Below are 15,282 nucleotides of genomic sequence, written 5' to 3'. Positions count from 1 at the left end.
GCCTTGCTGCTATTCCAGTTTCAACTGTTCTGCCTGCGGTTATGGAACCGCCACCTGTCCCAGACCTGCTATTTTCAACTCTTAATGATCGGCTATGAAAAGCCAACTGAAAATTATTCATGATTATTATTTGACCATGCTTGTCACTTATGAATATTTTGAACATCTTGGCATAGTTCTGTTATAATCTCCACCCGGCACAGCCAGAAGAGGACTGGCCACCCCTCATAGCCTGGTTCCTCTCTAGGTTTCTTCCTAGGTTTTGGCCTTTCTAGGGAGTTTTTCCTAGCCACCGTGCTTCTACACCTGCATTGCTTGCTGTTTGGGGTTTTAGGCTGGGTTTCTGTACAGCACTTCGAGATATTAGCTGATGTACGAAGGGCTATATAAAATAAACTTGATTTGATTTGATATTTCATATGGCCTATCATCATTTCAGACCAAGTGTCCTACCTTAACGATGAATGAATTAAAGATGGATGAAGAATGTGTTGCCCTTGGTGATACATTTCAATTAACAGTAGCTGGATATGTATGACACTTACTGCAGTGCCAGGCCATATTCATGTCACCAAACAGGAAGTGAATGATTATATCCATGAACATTAATATTATTTAAAGATGGAATGGATGTGGTGGTTTCACCATTAAGGATTCCAGCTTTAATGTTCAGGTTTGACTGTTGGCAATGATTGACTAATGGCAATGATTGGTGGGCTAGGCTGGGACATCCAACTAGATCATCCATGCTCTGCAGTGAGGACCTTGTCAATAAAGAGGTCAGACCTCTTGCACACCTTAAGAACATTGTAAATGTACTAACAGCAATAACAGTAGATAAAATATTTTTTGTGAGGTACTGTATTGACCTCAATGAAAAGCATTTTAAATGATCAGATGTCTTTTATTTACAACATACATAAATGGGGGTTCAATTATTATTATTTGAGCCATTGCAGTACAGTTGTTATGGCTAAAGCCATGGTAAAGAATAACGCAGCTAAAACGCACTTGGGATTTACTTGTGCTCTGTTTTTCTGGAGCTATTCGAATAGGGATTTAATTTCTTACTTATGTGGGAGTATCCTATTCATCCCTGGTGTCCTTGACCTTCCGGAAGGTGCTCTATCTTAATTTGACTCTGCTTCTCACAGCAGGATGACAATCCTGCAGCAACAGAAATTGAATGTGGATTACAATTAATGGACTTTTTTGTAAGGGTTGATACATTTCTCGTAAGGGGAAAATTAAGTCTGAAATTTCAAAGTGGAAATTACAAACTTCAGAAGTGTCTTAAAACCTAAAATACACAACAAATTTTACATTTTTTGCATTGCAAGAAAGTTCTGCTCCAACAGGGTGATCAAATTAAGATCCTACCTCAAGGTTCTGAACAAATCACTTATACATGCATGTCATCATGTTGTGGTTCCTTAACCATTACCATTGACAATTATGGACGTATGGATGTTTAGCTTCTGTGTGTGTGTGTGAAATCCTCATTGTACTTGACCAAGGCAGATGAGCTGGAGTAATCATCGTTCCTCTTCACCTCCATTCATTTTCACATCTAGCTACTGTCAATGACTCTTGCCCAATCAAAGGCAGATATCGAAACAACAAGTGAAAGTGGTACAGCAGAGAATTGTTGTAATTTTTCAAGAGTTTGCAACTACAAACTAGCGAGCAGGTGCCATTTGAGTAATGCCAATAAAATCCATGTGTCTATTATTGGTCCTGTCATGTTTCCGTAGGCCTTTACAGTATCTGTCCTGAAAATGTTTGTGTTCCTGAATGATTCATGTGTTCCTAAAATTGCTTTATGGAATACAAATGGGATCTATTTAGAAAAATGTAGATACAATTACTAGTGTTTGTTATATGCATCATTGCAAGTATATGTTGAAACCATTAACAACTATTTTACTCAAAAAGATGTGTCTGTGGTCTAGTGAATGGCATCTAAAATTATTTTTAAGGTTAAATATGGAATTGATTAAATATTCCTATTAGAAATGAGAATGGCTTACCAAGAACAACTTCCAAAAGGACTAATTTGAAGTAAAAAGTAGTTGGAGTGGACTCCCGAGTGGCGCAGCGGTCTAGAGTCATCACTACAGACCTGGGTTCGATCCCGGGCTGTATCACAACTGTCCGGGATCGGGAGTCCCATAGGGCGGCGCACAATTGGTCCAGCATCCTCCGGATTAGGGAAGGTTTTGGCCGGGGGCTTTACTTGGCTCATCGTGCTCTAGCGACTCCTTGTGGGGGCTGGGCGCCTGTAGGCTGACCCCGGCCGTCAGTTGAACGGTGTTTCCTCCGACACATTGGTGCGGCTGGCTTCAGGATTAAGCGGGCAGGTGTTAAGAAGCTCGGTTTGGCGGGTCATGTTTAGGAGGACGCATGACTCAACCTTCTCCTTCCGAGCCGGTTGGGGAGTTGCAGCGATGAGACAAGATTGAGTTGGAACACTCGATAAAAAAGGCAGAGTGATTTATTTTGCTCACTTTATTTCACTCTACAGGATGCGAACAGACGACTGGCGTTTCGACGTCAAACTGACGTCTTCCTCAGTGACCTGATCATTGCACTTAGCTCCTATTTATAGCCTAATAGCCCATTGTGAAACAACAATGTAAAACAAGTATAATGATAATATGTTTCAAGGTAAAATAGTGTGTCTCGTTAATCAATTGGCCATGTCAAAATATACTGTACATAGGTGATATTTGGGTGTCTGAATCCGGATTCACAGAATATCACCAATGTATATTTTTACATGGCCTGTTGATTAACGAGACACACTATTTATGTAATTATTTTGTGCTATAACTTGCCATTTACCTTGAAACATATTATCATTTAAAAAAATTACAATTGTTGTGCCTCAATGGGCCACTAGGCTATAAATAGGAGCTAAGTGCAATGGTCAGGTCACTCCGGAAGACGTCAGCTTGATGTGGAAACGTCAGTACTTCTGTTCGCATCCTGTACAGTGGATTAAAGTTAGCAGTGCTCCAACTAATTTTTACCTTGAATTAGTCCTTTTGGAAGTTTTTCTTGGTAAGCCATTCTCATGATTATTGTCATGGTTGTTGAGCAGCCCTCCTTTCCTTTGTTTGTTGAAGCGCGAAGGCCCACTTGAACTCATTCCTATTAGAAAGTTAACCTTCATTGAGTTTGCATGATTGACTTGCCTTAAGAAAAATATATTGGCTGCAAAATATTCTACATTTTTTTGTTAATCTGTTTAACCTACTGTACATTATGCCAAGAAATGTGTGAAGGTATCTAAAATACCATATTCCTCTGAATGTGATAGCAATGATGACAATGATAGCTTAGATGATACTATTTGGAAAGGAACCATATGCAGGAGGTACATTTACCATTACATTACTGCCTCTTTTTGCTATGTGCTGGCAGATGCCTAAAGCCTATAATGTAGCTGTGTTCCCATAGGTTTAATACAGCATAGAAACTGTCAGGCGTGGACTAAAATTAATTATGGGGTGGCAGATAGCCTAGCAGTTGACAGTGTTGAGTCAATAACCAAAAGGTTGCTGGTTGCCATCTGTGCCCTTGAACAAGGCACTTAACCCTAATTGTTCTGGATAAAATCTGAATGAATTCCTTCAGTAAAACAATATAAGAATCTTCACTGTAAGGTATTGAAGTGATCTATTGCTATAATATGTTACATTATTCAGATTTTCTGTACTAAGTATCATGTTATTGCTGTTATATTGGCTAATACTACTGGGAGTAGTGCGATTAAATTAGTTTGAAATCCAGCAACAATTGGACTAAAAATATACATTTGAAAGTCCATTTAAATGAATGGAGTCAGTCATACCCTTCTATGAAATCAGATATGCATCATTACACTTAATAAGTTGTCAATATCCCTCCGATTGACCTTGAATTCACAGGGTGGCGGTGCATCAGCGACCCCACATTGATTTATGTCTGTGTCAATGTGTTTCCAGCAGGTCTCGCTCATGGGTTTTGACATAATTACATCTTGCATTCACGCATTCCAGTGTGATCAAGAAAAATGAGTGGTTTGCTCTCAGCAGGTTAAACATTGTATTTATCTAAATAGAAAGTGTTATTATGTTACAAAGCTGCCAGAGACAAGACAATCACCATCTGCAATGTTGACTGTCCCCTGTGCAGACTTGATAATCAATATTTTTTTAAACCTTTATTTAACTAGGCAAGTCAGTTAAGAACAAATTCTTATTTACAATGACGGCCTACACTGGACAATGCTGTGCCAATTGTGCGCCGCCCTATGGGACTCCCAATCGCGTCCGGTTGTGATACAGCCTGGATTCGAACCAGGGTGTCTGTAGTGACACCTCTAAAACTGAGATGCAGTGCCTTATACTGCTGCGCCACTCAGGAACCCACAGTAGGAGGCTATATTTCCTACTCATACAAAGCAAGCTGGTGACTATACTTTTTTTTATTTGCTAGAATAAATAGCGTAACGAATGTAAGAAAAAGAATACTTTATTTGCAATATATTTATACTTTTACACAAGTAAAATAAAATGCATATCTATAGTACACAGCAACTTCAGTGAACGAATAGACAGTACTCTTTTGAGAATGCTACCCATAACCACAGCGTGACAAGAAACATTAAGTATTCGTCTTACGTTTACACTTATAAACATAAAAATAGCATTTAAATCAATGTTTCACTCTAAAAAAAGATTAACAAAAATAAATGGAGAAATACGATCTATCACATCTTTGGGGTTGTCATGAAGGAAACCTCAAAACATTCTTAGTTTTAAACAGCTTGTGCTGTTTCAATGTCTTTGTAATAAACAACCACCACCATTGGCAGAGTAAACCTAGAGAGGATAGGGCCTCCCAGAATAAGTGCTTTATAGCTGGGCAGAACATACAGTATCACCTGGGAACAAATCCATTACATATATACATTTGGAATGGACATACTGTAGAAAGGCATCCATTTGTTGATTTGTCTTTTTTTTAGCTCTTCCAATTCTCTTTTCAAATTCATATCATCAGATCTACATGTAACTGACAAAATAAAGGAAACACCGACATAAAGTGTCTTAATAGGGTGTTGGGGCACCACTATCCAGAACAGCTTCATTGCACCTTGGAATATATTATAGTGTCTGGAACTCTATTGGAGGGATGCGACACCATTCCACGAGAAATTCCATTATTTGGTGTTTTGTTGAATCTACCATAAGTGTTCAATTGGGTTGAGATCTGGTGACTGAGACTGCCATGGCATATGGTTTACATCATTTTCATGCTCATCAAACCATTCAGTGACCACTCATGTCCTATGGATGGGGGCATAGCCATGGTAGCCAAATTATTGGCCAAAATAATGGCCTGCCCAGTCATTTTATAGATGACCCTAAAAGCCAATTTATGCTTGCTCCATAAATGCAATCCGGAGGTTCCGTGCGGAGGGTGTGACACAATTGCGGAGGCTTGCGGAGGCCAAATCGAGCTCCGTACAGCATCGCTGTGCGCCTCCCAAATTCTGTAACAATGCGGAGGGCTCTGTAATTCTCCGTATAGCTCTGCATTGACATGATTGGTTGACAGTAGCTGGGGGTGTGAGGTCCTATATAAACACAAACACTTCCTTGACAATTTCCTTCACAACAGCTCTGCTCTGCACCACAAAGTGCAAAAAGTATCAATGCCCTGACTTCTGGAGAGGCCATATCACAGTAAATGCTGTACGGCCACTGCAGATGGCAGATTGATCATGCAGAGCCTTTGAGCATGACGGGATGTTAATTGCCTAATTAAATCAGGAACCACACCTGTGTGGAAGCCCCTGTTTTCAGAATACTTTGTACCCCTCATTTAGTCAAGTGTTTCCATTATTTTGGCAGTTACTTGAATGAAAGGTCTGTTCCCCTTTCCCACCCTTGGCACTTAGCAGGGCCTCCTGCACTGGCCTTACACTGGCCCATATTATCCCTCTGTTATTGTAACTTCTAACAGAAGTCTAAGGATAGCCAAAACACAGGCAGAAAGACAAGCCTCCATGCTCCAATTGTAGATCCGTGGGACTTGAGACACAGAGGGTCTGACATGTTCTCCTTTGCACACCTTTTCTTCATTTCAGGGTCATTGGAGGGGCTTAGATCCTCTGAGGACTGGTCCAGGTTGTTAGATAATGTTCCCACTGGCCCATCGTTCAAACTCTGTTTGTTCTGGGGTTTGTTGGGGTCAGCTTCCAACAGTTTAGTTTTGGAGATGTTCTCTTTCTCCTTCAGAGGATTGTTGGTGATTTGTCTGCTGTTGTAGGAGGAGGGATCTGGGAGACCCTTGCTGGAGATGATGGACGACTTGTCTTTGTCTGAGAGGCAGCACCTGGGAATACCAGCCCTAAGTGGACTTTCCGTGGTGAGTTTTCCAGATCGTGTCTTGGAACTGAACACGCTAATCCAAGTATGGTCAGAGCTGTCATAGCAACCTTCCAGGTCAGGGCTCTTTAGCTGTTTCAGGTCTTTTCCGGACAGTCTGGCAGGAACATGGCACTCAAGCTCTGAGCTAGACCCTTTAAATCCCTTAAACCAGTCCCACAGGGTCCTGGCCCGGCAGTCACAGATCCACTGGTTCCCATTCAGACGCAGGTACTGGAGGGACACTAGTGGGTCCATGGTCTCCCCTGTCAACACTGTTAGATTATTGAAGAACAGAAACAAAGTGGTCAGCTTGCGCAGGTCATGAAAAGAATTGCGCTGGACGAAGGTCACTCGATTCTGATGCAGCAGCAAGCGGTCCAAGCTCACCAAGCCTCGCAGCATGTGATCTGTCACAGTCTTTATCTTGTTGTTGTGGAGGAACAGGTAGGTCAGGTTGGCCAGGTCCAGAAAAGTATCGTCATGGAGAGTCAGTAAGCTGTTGTCCTGGAGATAGAGGTGCTGCAGGGAAAATAGTCCCCTGAAAACACCTACAGGCAGCACAGACAAGCCACAGCTGTGCAGGTGCAGGGTGTGCAGTCTAGACAGGCCTCGGAAGGCCGTGGGGCTGATGATCCTCAGGTCATTGTCCCCTATGTCCAGCTCCTCCAGCCTCTCTAGGCCGTAGAAGGCACCAGCCTCGATGTGGCTGATGTTGTTGGAGTAGAGCCAGAGTACGGTGAGGTTTCTGCAGGGGCTGAAGCTGGTGGAGCGGACCACGGTAAGCTTGTTGTTCTGGAGGAAGATGCGCTGGCTGTGGATGGGGATCTCTGTGGGGATGGAGTAGAGGCCCTGCTGTTGGCAGGCCAAGGTGGGCCGCGGCTCGCTGTGGCATATGCATGGCACTGGGCAGCCCTCCACCCAACCTTCCATCCGAGGCACTGACTGAAGCCAAAGGACCAGAAAGTAGAGTTCGCCAACTGCAAAAGAGGAAGACACAAGTGGGTAATAAGAATATGTCTGGGTTCTGCTGGACTTAGAAGAAAAGCATTTGTGTTAACTTCCAAACACCCAGTCTGCTGTAAATCATGCAACATGAATAGAGTCTTGTCCTTGAGACAGAACTGAGCAATTTCCTTTAAGATAGGCCAGGTGCAAAGTCAAAATTGGCTATATTGTAAAAATGTATGAACCCAAAAAATGTGTTCTTTGTTTCTAATTTAAGGTTAGGGTTAGGCATTAGGGTTAACAGTGTGGTTAAGGCTAGGGTTAAGGTTAGGGTTATGTTTAAAATCATATTGTATGACTTTGTTCTAGCATAGGGTTTCCCAAACTCAGTCCTGGTTGATTATTTGAATCACCTGTGCAGTGTACCCAGGGGGGGCCCCAGGACCAAGTTTGGGAAAGCTGATCTAGCACATACTGTAGAACATTTAAACAGTCTCTTAAAATACCTCACAGTACATTTACAAAGTTCGAATTTACCTATTAAAAGCTAGAATATATTTAAACAATGGAAAATAAAACACAATAATAGTAGAAGCATGGAATTCATGATTTTACATATTAAAATGTAGTGATCTTTAGATCTTTACGTTTTGGGATTTTGTTGAATGAAGCAGCAGAACACAACACCCTCTATAAAATGGCGATATTTACAATCCTTAGAAGAAATCAGTTTCGCAAGTCTAATCAGAGCAGAAGATCCTGGTTTAGTTTTCACTGACTGTGCCTCAACATTTCATCTCTGTTCAGCTCTCCAACTACTGCAGTATCACAGTCTCTTCCTCTGTTTTACTACTATATAATCGCCTTGGCATTTGCAATGATGTCTTTGAATTGAGTTTTTATTTACTACAGAAAACAAAATTTATTAGGCGAAATGGATATAATGCACTCATGATGGACTCACTCAGTCAATTCACATTAAAAAATCCCCATTTCCCTGTATGAGTAAAGCATACCATATAAAGTGGATAGCGGCTGGAATACACACCAAATTTGATAGCTTTTGACTACTTCATTTTGATTCCTGTTCTGGAAGCACAGGCCAGAGAGAGAGGGAAAGAGAGAGGGGGGGTTGTAGGGAGAGAATGCGGAAGTGGGGGGGTGGACTATTTGACAAATTAACAAAACATTAGTGGGTTGAGAAAAATTGCTCCAGACTAACAGAGCAAATCACATATGAGGATAGCGGGGATTTGCCACTTGGCCTATGCTAGAGATCTCAGAGTGGATTTTCTTGCTTCAATGCTATCTGGAGTGATGGGGTGGAGAAAGGAAAGTTGGCATAGGCTCTCACATCAGTGGTGACATCACTTGAGTGCCTACAGTAGAACTCGTGTCCAGTGCAGGATGCACTTTCCTGCTACATTTACTACACTGTAAGGCTCTCTTATAGTAAAGGACAACTCAATTTGATAAAACAGATATGTTTTCTTAAACATAATATCCATAAAAAACATTAACAAACTGTGTGCTGAAAAGTCTTACATTGTGACTATGCCACCCCACCAACATATCATATGGACTACAGGTTTTTGCCAATTGATGTGCATTGTAATTTATTATTAGAAGAAAATAAGAAATGTGAGAAATGTAATATGATTTTAATAAATACCTTGGAGCAATTTAAAATGTGGGAGATTTGCGGAGGCTGTCAGACTGGCAACATGGAGGCATGTTATTTAACCAGGCTAGTTGAGAACAAGTTCTCATTTACAACTGCGACCTGGCCAAGATAAAGCAAAGCAGTGCGACACAAACAACAACACAGAGTTACACATGGAATAAACAAACATACAGTCAATAATGCAATAGAAAAAAAAGTATATATACAGTGTGTGCAAATGAGGTAGGATAAGGGAGGTAAGGCAATGAATAGGCCATAGTGGCGAAATAATTACAATATAGCAATTAAACACTGAAGTGATAGATGTGCTGAAGATGAGTGTGCAAATAGAGATATTGGGGTGCAAAGGACAAAAAATTATAATAATAACAGTATGAGGATGAGGTAGTTGGATGGGCTTTTTACAGACGTGCTATGTACAGGCGCAGTGATCTGTGAGCTGCTCTGACAGCTGCTGCTTAAAGCTAGTGAGGGAGATATGAGTCTCCAGGTTCAGTAACTTTGTTGGAGTGTTGGAGGCTATTTTGTAAATGACATCGCTGAAGTCAAGGTTCGGTAGGATAGTCAGTTTTACGAGGGTATGTTTGGCAGCATCAGTGAAGGAGGCTTTGTTAAGAAATAGGAAGCCGATTCTGGATTTAATTTTGGATTGTAGATGCTTAATGTGAGTCTGGAAGGAGAGTTTACAGTCTATCCAGACACCTAGGTATTTGTAGTTGTCCACATATTCTAAGTCAGAACCGTCCAGAGTAGTGATGCTGGATGATGATGGTGTGGGCAGCGATCGGTTGAAGAGCATGCATTTAGTTTTACTTGCATTTAAGAGCCGTTGGAGGCCACGGAAGGAGAATTGTATGGCATTGAAGCTCGTCTGGGGGTTAGTTAACACAGTTTCCAAAGAAGGGCCAGAAGTATACAGAATGGTGTCATCTGCGTAGAGGTGGATCAGAGAATCACCAGCAGCAAGAGCAACATCATTGATGTATACAGAGAAAAGAGTCGGCCCGAGGATTGAACCCTGTGGCACCCCCATAGAGACTGCCAGAGGCCCTCCGATTTGACACACTGAACTCTGTCTGAGAAGTAGTTGGTGAACCAGGAGATGCAGTCATTTGAGAAACCAAGGCTGTTGAGTCTGCCATTAAGAATGTGGTGAGTGACAGAGTCGAAAGCCTTGGCCAGATCGATGAATACAGCTGCACAGTATTGTCTCTTATCGATGGCAGTTGATATTGTTTAGGACCTTGAGCGTGGCTGAGGTGCACCCATGACTAGCTGGGAAACCAGATTGCATAGCGGAGAAGGTACGGTGGGATTCGAAATGGTCGGTGATCTGTTTGTTAACTTGGCTTTCGAAGACCTTAGAAAGGCAGAGTAGGATAGATATAGGTCTGTAGCAGTTTGGGTCTAGAGTGTCTCCCCCTTTTGAAGAGGGGGATGACCGCGGCAGCATTCCAGTCTTCGGGGATCTCAGACGATAGGAAAGAGAGGTTGAACAGGCTAGTAATAGGGGTTGAAACAATTTCGGCGGATAATTTTAGAAAGAGAGGGTCCAGATTGTCTAGCCTGTATGATTTGTAGGGGTCCAGATTTTGCAGCTCTTTCAGAACATCAGCTATCTGGATTCTGGTGAATGAGAAATGGGGGAGGCTTGGGCAAGTTGCTGTGGGGGGTGCAGGGCTGTGGACTGGGGTACGGGTAGCCAGGTGGAAAGCATGGCCAGCCGTAGAAAAATGCTTATTGAAAATCTCAATCGGTGGTGAGAGTATTTCCTAGCCTCACTGCAGTGGGCAGCTGGGAGGAGGTGCTCTTATTCTCCATGGACTTTACAGTGTCCCAGAACTTTTTGGAGTTTGTGCTACAAGATGCAAATTTCTGTTTGAAAAAGCTAGCCTTTGCTTTCCTAACTGCCTGTGTGTATTGGTTCCTAACTTCCCTGACAAGTTGCATATCGCGGGGGCTATTCGATGCTAATGCAGTACGCCGCAGGATGTTTTTGTGCTGGTCAAGGGCAGTCAGGTCAGGAGTGAACAAAGGGCTATATCGGTTCCTGGTTCTACATTTTTTGAATGGGGTATGCTTATTTAAGATGGTGAGGAAGGCACTTTTAAAGAATAACCAGGCATCCTCTACTGACGGAATGAGATCAATATCATTCCAGGATACCCGGGCAAGGTCGATTAGAAAGACCTGCTCGCTGAAGTGTTTTAGGCAGCGTTTGACAGTGATGAGGGGTGGTCGTTTGACCACAGACCCATTACGGACGCAGGCAATGAGGCAGTGATCGCTGAGATCCTGGTTGAAGACAGCAGAGGTGTATTTGGAGGGCAGGTTGGTTAGGATGATATCTATGAGGGTGCCCGTGTTTACGGATTTGGGGTTGTACCTGGTAGGTTCATTGATAATTTGTGTGAGATTGAGGGCATCAAGCTTAGATTGTAGGATGGCCGGTGTGTTAAGCATGTCCTAGTTTAGGTTAGCATGTGCTAATAGGGCACAGTTGAAAAGCAAGAGAAGAAGCGATAGGGCTCTGTAGAGACAAAGCATCTTCAAACCAGGTGGCTTGTAAATAACAGAAGACTCCAAAGTCAAAGAAGCAAAAGGCGAATGAAAGAGAGAGAGAACTAAAGAATTCTGCTTGTGAACAAAACAATAGATAAGGCTCATTTAAATTAAAATAAAATTGTATTTGTCACATGCGCCGAATAAAACAGGTATAGACCTTACCATGAAATGCTTACTTACAAGTCCTTAACCAACAATGCAGTTCAAGAATTAAGAAAATATTTATTAAATAAACCAAAGTACAAAATGTATTGAAAAAAAACACAAGCCTATATACAGGGGGTACCGGTACTGAGTCAATGTTTATTTTAATTTTTTTATTTCACCTTTATTTAACCAGGTAGGCTAGTTGAGAACAAGTTCTCATTTGCAACTGCGACCTGGCCAAGATAAAGCAAAGCAGTGCGACACATACAACAACACAGTTACACATGGAATAAACAAACATATTAATAAATAATACAGTTGAAAAATCTATATACAGCATGTGCAAATAAGGTAGTATAAGAGAGGTAAGGAAATAAATAGGCCATGGTGGCGAAGTAATTACAATATAGCAATTAAACACTGGACTGGTAGGGTGTGCAGAAGAAGAATGTGCAAGGGTACAGGTTAGTCGAGATAATTTGTACATGTAGGTAGGGGTAAAGAGACTATGCATAGATAATAAACAGCTAGTATCAGCAGTGTAAAAACAAAGGGGGTGTGGGGGGGATTAATGTAAAAGTCTGGGTGGCCATTTTATTGATTGTTCAGCAGTCTTATGGCTTGGGGGTAGAAGCTGTTAAGGAGCCTTTTGGACCTAGACTTGGTGCTCTGGTATCGCTTGCTGTGCGGTAGAAGAGAGAACAGTCTATGACTTGGGTGACTGGAGTCTTTGACCATTTTTAATTCCTGAGGGGGAAAGGGTGTTCTCGTGACTACTTCACGACTGTCTTGGTGTGTTTGGACCATGATAGTTTGTTGGTGATGTGGACACCAAGGAACTTGAAACTCTCGATCCGCTCCACCACAGCCCAACATTGTGAATGGGGGCGTGTTCGGCCCTCCATTTCCTGTAGTCCACGATCAGCTCCTTTGTCTTGCTCACTTTAAAGGAGAGGTTGTTGTCCTGGCACAACACTGCCGGGTCTCTGACCACCTCCCTATAGGCTGTCTCATCGTTGTCGGAGATAAGGCCTACCACTGTTGTGTCGTCAGCAAACTTAATGATGGTGTTGGGAGTCGTGCTTGGCCATGCAGTCGTGGGTCAACAGGATATACAGGAGGGGACTAAGCATGCACCCATGAGGGGCCCCCGTGTTGAGGATCAGCGTGGCAGATGTGCTGTTGCCTACCCTTACCACCTGAGGGTGGCCTGTCAGGAAGTCCAGGATCCAGTTGCAGAGGGAGTTGTTAAGTCCCAGGGTCCTTAGCTTAGTAATGAGCTTTGTGGGCACTATTGTGTTGAACGCTGAGCTGTAGTCAATGAACAGCAATCTCACAAAGGTGTTCCTTTTGTTCAGGTGGGAATGAGCCGTGTGGAATGCGATTGAGATTGCGTCATCTGTGGATCTGTTGGGGCAGTATGCAAATTGGAGAGGGTCTAGGGTTTCCAGGATGATGGTGTTGTTGTGAGCCATGACCAGCCTTTCAAAGCACTTCATGGCTACTGATGGGGGGCGGTAGTCATTTAGGCAAGTTACCTTTGCTTTCTTGGGCACAGGGACTATGGTGGTCTACTTTAAACATGTAGGTATTACAGACGCGGTTAGGGAGAGGTTGAAAATGGCAGTGAAGACACTTGCCAGCTGGCCCGCTCATGCTCTGAGGACACGTCCTGGTAATCCACCTGGCCCCGCAGCCTTGTGAATGTTGACCTGTTTAAAGGTCTTGCTCACATTGGCTACGGAGAGCGGGATCACAGTCGTCCGGAACAGCTGGTGCTCTCATGCACGCTTCAGTGTTGCTTGCCTTGAATTGAGCATAAAAGGCATTTAGCTTGTCTGGTAGGCTCACCTCACTGCGCAGCTCTTGGCTGGGTATGCATTTGTAGTCTGTAATAGTTTGCAAGCCCTGCTACATCCGACGAGCGTCAGAGCCGGTGTAGTAGGATTCCATCTTAGTCATGTATTGACTCTTTGCCTGTTTGATGGTTCGTCTGAGGACATAGCGGGATATCTTATAAGCGCCCAGATTAGTGCCCTGCTCCTTGAAAGTGGCAGCTCTACCCTTTAACTCGTTGCGGATGTTGCCTGTAATCCATGGCTTCTGGTTGGAATATCTACATACGCTCATTGTGGGGATGAAGTCATCGATGCACTTATTGATGAAGCCTGTGATTGAGGTGGTATACTGGTCATTGCCATTGGATGAAGCCCGGAACATATTCTGTATTGAGTGAGTCACTGGTACTTCCTGCTTTAGAGTTTGTTTGTAAGCAGGAATCAGGAGGACAGAATTATGGTTCGATTTGCCAAATGCAGGGCGAGGGAGAGTTTTGTATGCATCTCTGTGTGTGGAGTAAAAATTGTCTAGTTTTTTTTCTTCTCTGGTTGCACATGTGACATGCTGGTAAAAATGAGGTAAAACTGATTTAAATGTGCCTGCATTAAAGTCCCTCGCCACTAGGGGTGCCACTTCTGGATGAGCAATTTCTTGTTTGCTTATGGCCTTATACAGCTTGTTCTTAGTGCCAGCATCGGTTTGTGGTGATAAATAGACGGCTATGAAAAATATAGATGAAAACTCTCATGGTAGATAGTGTGGTCTACAGCTTATCATGAGGTACTGAACCTCAGGCGAGCAATACCTTGAGACTTCCTTAATATTAGACATCGCGCACCAGCTGTTATTGACAAAAAGACACACATACCCACCCCTCGTCTTACCAGACGTAGCTGTTCTATCCTGCCGATACACAGAAATCCCAGCCAACTGTATATTATCTGTGTCATCGTTTAGCCACGACTCGGTGAAACCTAATATATTACAGTTTTTAATGTCCCGTTGTTAGGATAGTCTTGAACAGAGATCATCCAGTTTATTCTCCAGCAATTGCACGTTGGCCAATAGAACGGATGGTAGAGGCGGTTTACCCACTCGCCAACGAATTCTCACAAGGCACCCCGATCTCCACCCCCTGTATTTCTGTCTTTTCTTCACGCGAATGACAGGGATTTGGGCCTGGTCTCGGAGAAGCAGTATATCCTTCGCGTCGGACTCATTAAAGAAAGAATCTTCGTCCAGTTCGAAGTGAGTAAATGCTGTTCTGATATCCAGAAGTTATTTTCGGTCATAAGAGACGGTAGCAGCAACATTATGTACAAAAGAAGTTACGAAATGCGAAAATGCGAAAAAACACACAAAATAGCCCAGTTGGTTAGGAGACGGTAAAACGGCAGCCATCCCCTCTGGCGCCATTATTAATTAACACAATATAATATATTTGTATTCTAGGATTTTTTTAGAGCCATTCCAACCAGACAGTTATTTCATCAACATTGCCCAACGTGTTTTGGGATGTTGGCATTGCCCATCGGTCCTCAGTGTGATAGAGGCAGGCCTTAGTCATCTAAGTTAAATATTCCTCTGGCACAGGTGCCAGCTTTGGGACTAGGAGACCTCTCAGAAGAGATGCTCACAGCTTCACCATTATGTTCTCTATCGTAAAGGTCCCCACAGTTA

At 42.9% G+C, this 15,282-nt stretch overlaps 1 protein-coding gene across 1 annotated transcript in view; it reads right to left on the bottom strand.

The window, feature by feature from the left end:
- Positions 1 to 4,502: 4,502 nt before the first annotated feature.
- The window catches only part of LOC139536471 (reticulon-4 receptor-like), a 62,879-nt gene continuing 52,099 nt past the window's right edge, over positions 4,503 to 15,282 (bottom strand). The window contains exon 2 of the mRNA XM_071337026.1: positions 4,503 to 7,399. Coding sequence (XP_071193127.1) covers positions 6,009 to 7,399 — 1,391 coding nt within the window. The 3' untranslated portion in view covers positions 4,503 to 6,008. The remainder of the gene's footprint in view (positions 7,400 to 15,282) is intronic.

Source organism: Salvelinus alpinus, chromosome 1 (assembly GCF_045679555.1).
Source record: "Salvelinus alpinus chromosome 1, SLU_Salpinus.1, whole genome shotgun sequence".
Lineage (NCBI taxonomy): Eukaryota > Metazoa > Chordata > Actinopteri > Salmoniformes > Salmonidae > Salvelinus > Salvelinus alpinus.
This window is presented reverse-complemented; position numbering and strand designations above follow the sequence as displayed.